Source organism: Elephantulus edwardii, unplaced genomic scaffold (genome assembly GCF_000299155.1).
Source record: "Elephantulus edwardii isolate Elephantulus edwardi_28Jun2011 unplaced genomic scaffold, EleEdw1.0 scaffold00146, whole genome shotgun sequence".
Taxonomy (NCBI): domain Eukaryota; kingdom Metazoa; phylum Chordata; class Mammalia; order Macroscelidea; family Macroscelididae; genus Elephantulus; species Elephantulus edwardii.
This window is the reverse complement of record NW_006399896.1, coordinates 6,680,786-6,685,091: the sequence shown is the minus strand read 5'-3', so window position 1 is coordinate 6,685,091 and position 4,306 is coordinate 6,680,786. Positions and strand designations below refer to the sequence as shown.

The window sequence follows — 4,306 nt, the reverse complement described above, 5'->3', positions numbered from 1 at the left end:
ATTTTATTTTATTTTATTTTATTATTTTTGTGTGCGTGTACTGTCAAATCAGATCTGACTGGTACAGGAGGAGATTGTCCCTCCTTCCCCGGCAGAGCGTCTGGTGGATTTGAACCGTGCGCCTCTGGAATTGTAGTTGCAGCTCCTTGCCACTAAGCCACCAGAGCTCCCCTGCGTTTATGTCTCTTAAAAAATGTATTTCCAATGAATAAGTCATTGATTGTGCAAAATTCAATCATTCTATCTCCAGCTTCATTTCTGTCACCAAGTCCATGTTTTGTACTAGCTCATGCTAAATGTGAATTTTTATTTTTCAGGTCCAAAAGCTACTTTGCATGTGCCCTGTGGATTTCCATGGAATCTTCCACCTGGATGAAAGGCGGAGAGATGCTGTTATTGCACTGGGTATTTTTCTCATTGAGTCTGATCTGCAGGTATGTGGAAGTTTTATGTGACAGTATCTCTGCCATTTAAAAAAGGACAAGGCTTAGAATTGAATCTATATTTGCTTCTATTGCATAAAGAATATTAAAAGCATGTATAGGACTCTAATGAGTAAGGGTGAGACAAGTAAAATGGAACAGATGAAAATGAGGTTTCTTAATGTATACCTTATGTAATTTTGTATTTTCAACTGTGTGAATATACTATATAGTTTAAGAAAAGAGATTTTGTTTGCTTGGGAGGTGATGGTGGTGTCAATGTGCTATTGAGTCAGAACCAACCCATAGCTGACTCTCCACTGAGTTTTCAGAAGCAGTAAATGCATGAGAGTAGATTGCCCATCTTTCTCCCATGGGGCAATTGTTGGATTAGAACCACTTAACGTTGGCTTAGCAGCACAGTTCCTTACCACTAGGCCACCAAGAGTTCCCTAGGGTGCAAAAAGTGAAAATGCTTTGTGAAGCAACTGTGTGCCTTCGATAGTTTGCTTGATTTGAAATCCCAAGTAAAACTCTAGTTATCAATATATGGAAGTGAGCATGTGAAACACAGTGTATACCAATGAAACAAAACGTGTGGATTTTGCATGCAAACCAATATACTATTGTTTTTAAAACTACAAAACTCTACATACACTTATATAACTATTTCTTTTAATATTTTTAAGGTAGTTTTACTGAAATACTGTCTTTTTTAAAATTCTGTTGAATATAAGTTCTAGAATACATTACTGTACGTTTTTCTTATGTGAACCATCCTTGCATGCCTATTATGAATCCCACTTGGTCATGGTGAATTATTTTTTTGATGTTACTGTACATTTTTAAAAACTAACTTTGTAGCTCTAGCAGATGGTGTGACTGTTATTTTTTTGTATTTATGACTTCTTTTAAGGAATCTGTTCCTATTAAGATCACCATTTAGAAATGTTAAAGTACACAGGTATTCTGCATCCTGTAAAATACTTGAAGAATGTTTTTCAGAGAGACTATTAAATGAAGTTAATGTTTCCTTTTCATTATAAAAACGGTTGTCATGCTGGTTCTGTCCTTATATCATTCTCCGAGAATGACTTTTTAAAAATAGAAGTATTTTCTGTCTTTCAAAAATGTGGCCCCAGCAGGGAGAAGGGCAGGGAGGAAAATGTGAAATAATGAATGAATGGAATCCAAGTTCTTTATAAACTTACAATAAAATCTCAATAAAAAAAAAAGATTACCATTTATGAAACCCTACGGGGAAGTCCTGCTTTGTTGTATAGGGTCATTATTGTCCAGATTGTTTCGTTGCACATAACAAAAGCTAATAATGGAGGCAAGTAATGAATCCTTGGGTAGAGAATCTATATTTCATCATTACTTAACACCATTTATTATTTCATAGTTTATTTGATATGTTAGGAAAGGAAAAATGATAGATATTAGCATTTTAAGTTATTTTTTAAAAGTTTATATGGACTAGAAATTTTATTTCATTAAACATTAATATTTTTGGTGATATTTATGTTCTGGAAAACATCAAGCATTGTGATTATAGACTAATATTTAAAAATTTATGTAGAGTGTTGAACCAGGGCCACATGGTAACTAAAATTGGGTAGATAAGGCTTGCAATTTGTCTTCTTTCTATTTGTTTATAAATGTGAGGAGGAAGAAAATAGTCTTTTTTGCTAGCCAGATCCTATTTAAATTTTAAATTAATTGTAAAGAGATAAAACTAATATTTTTTAAATATATGTAGGAGATTCCACATGTTCCAGTGTATCTAATTTGAAGGTATCTTTACTTGACAGAGCCCTTGAAAGGGCTGTACTTGCTGTATTAGGCTTTTTGCTCTTTTTAAATTTTTTTGTCTCATATTTATTTAACTTTGTATTATGGTTTGGGTGAAAATTGACCCTCAGAGCAGATTGGTTTTCAGTATTGGGCTTTTCATAGCAGAATGGAAGAGATGGCTGTGGGTCTGGTTTGACGGAATTAGGATTCTTTAAGGTCAGACCAGCAGGGGCACTGGTAGCCAGGGTTATGGTCTGGCTGCTTCTCCTGTCACCAGGAGCAGACCTCAGTCTTTTTGACTACCTCTGAGCTTCCAGGGACCAGCTTCCTTTGGGTTCATGTCTACATAACTTCCCTCTCTATCTGAGATAGTCTCCTTCATGTCCAGGCCAGGTGCTGTCCTGGGAGCAGCTATGTCTAGAAGTTGTTTTCATTTATAATGTGCTACAAAACCTGTATGTACAGGGGAAAGCTGTCTGTTTTTGCTAAAACAAAAATAAAAACAAAACTCTTCCCCAGTAATCTATTATAGAGTATCAGACTACCCTGAAATAAAGCAATACTTGCGGTCAGTCAGCTAGGGTGTCTCGAAGGCTGGGGAGTTAACTTATGGTTTGTTTATTCTCAATGTCTGATGGTTAGCCCTGGTTACTGTGGGTTGGGACCTCAGCAGAGCATTAGTCAGAATCAATCTCTCTCTCTCTCTCTCTCTTTCTCTCTCTGTCTATCTATCTATCTAGATGTATCTATATACCAATTGACATATAAGTTGTGCCAGGAAATCTGGAGGACAACCACCTGGCCAATTAACTGGAAGAGATCGATATTTGTTCACATTCCAAAGAAAGGTGACCCAACAGAGTCAGGAAATTATCAAACAATATCATTAATAGCATATACAAGCAAGATTCTGCTGAAAATTATCAAAAAATGACTGGAGTGTACATCGACAGAGAACTTCCAGATGTGCAGGCTGGGTTTAGAAGAGGCTGTGGGATTAGGTATATTATAGCTAATGTTAGATGGATCTTGTTTGAAAGCAGAGAGTACCAGAGGAATGTCTGTGTTTCATTGACTGTGTGGATCACAACAAACTGTGGCTGACTCTGAGGAGAATGGGAATCCCGGAACATTTGATTGTGCTTATACGAAACCTGTATTTAACCAGGAGGCAGTTGTCAGAAGAGAGCAAGGAAACACTGCATAGTTCAAAATTGGAAAAGATGTATACCAGGTATGTATTGTCTCCATACCTTTTCAATCTATATGCAGAACAGATAATCTGAGAGGCTGTATGAGGAGGAATGTGGCATCAGGATTGAGGGAAGATTCATTAACATCCTGTGTTATGCAGATAACACCACCCTGTTTGCTGAAACTGAGGAGAACCTGAAGCACTTGCTGCAGAAGGTCAAGGACTGCAGCCTTCAATATGGATTGAAGTTCAGCATCAAGAAAACAAAGATTCTCACCACTGGGCCGATTGGCAGCAGTATTATAATAGATGGGGAAGAGATTAAGATTGTTAACAGCCTTAGTTTGCTTGGGTCCATAATCTACACCCAGCCAGGAAATCAAGAGATGAATTTCTTTGGGAAAGTCATCAGTCTGGAGACTAAAATGCACCTGATCCAGGCCATAGTCTTTGTGGTTGCTTGCTATGTCAGAGAGCTGGACAATGACTAGGGATGATAGAAAGAAAATTGATGCCTTTGAGCTGTGGTGCTGTAGAAGAGTGTTGAAGATATATGATAGACTGCTGTGAGAACAAACAGGTTGTCTTAGAGAGGGTGAAACCAGGCTGCTCTTTGGAGGCAAGGATTCTGAGGCTTCGTCTGACATAGTTTGGACATGTTACAAGGAGGGACCAGTCTTTGGAGAGGGACATCATGCTTGGAAGGATGGAAAGAGAGAAAGAGAGGGAGACCATTGATGAGATGGATAGATATAGTGACTGGGTAATGAGGGTCAGAGGCAGTAAAGTTGGCACAGGATAGAGCAGGTTTCACAGTTGTTGTACATAGGGTCACTATAAGTTGCAAGCGACTCTATGGCACATAACAACAACACAACATATCTATATATAT

The 4,306-nt window shown here is 37.6% G+C and overlaps 1 protein-coding gene across 1 annotated transcript in view; it reads left to right on the top strand.

Moving 5' to 3' along the window:
- The window catches only part of PI4KA (phosphatidylinositol 4-kinase, catalytic, alpha), a 196,063-nt gene that overhangs the window by 37,746 nt on the left and 154,011 nt on the right, over positions 1–4,306 (top strand). Inside the window, exon 2 of the mRNA XM_006894563.1 lies at positions 318–434. Within this exon, the coding sequence (XP_006894625.1) occupies positions 318–434 (117 nt within the window). The remainder of the gene's footprint in view (positions 1–317; positions 435–4,306) is intronic.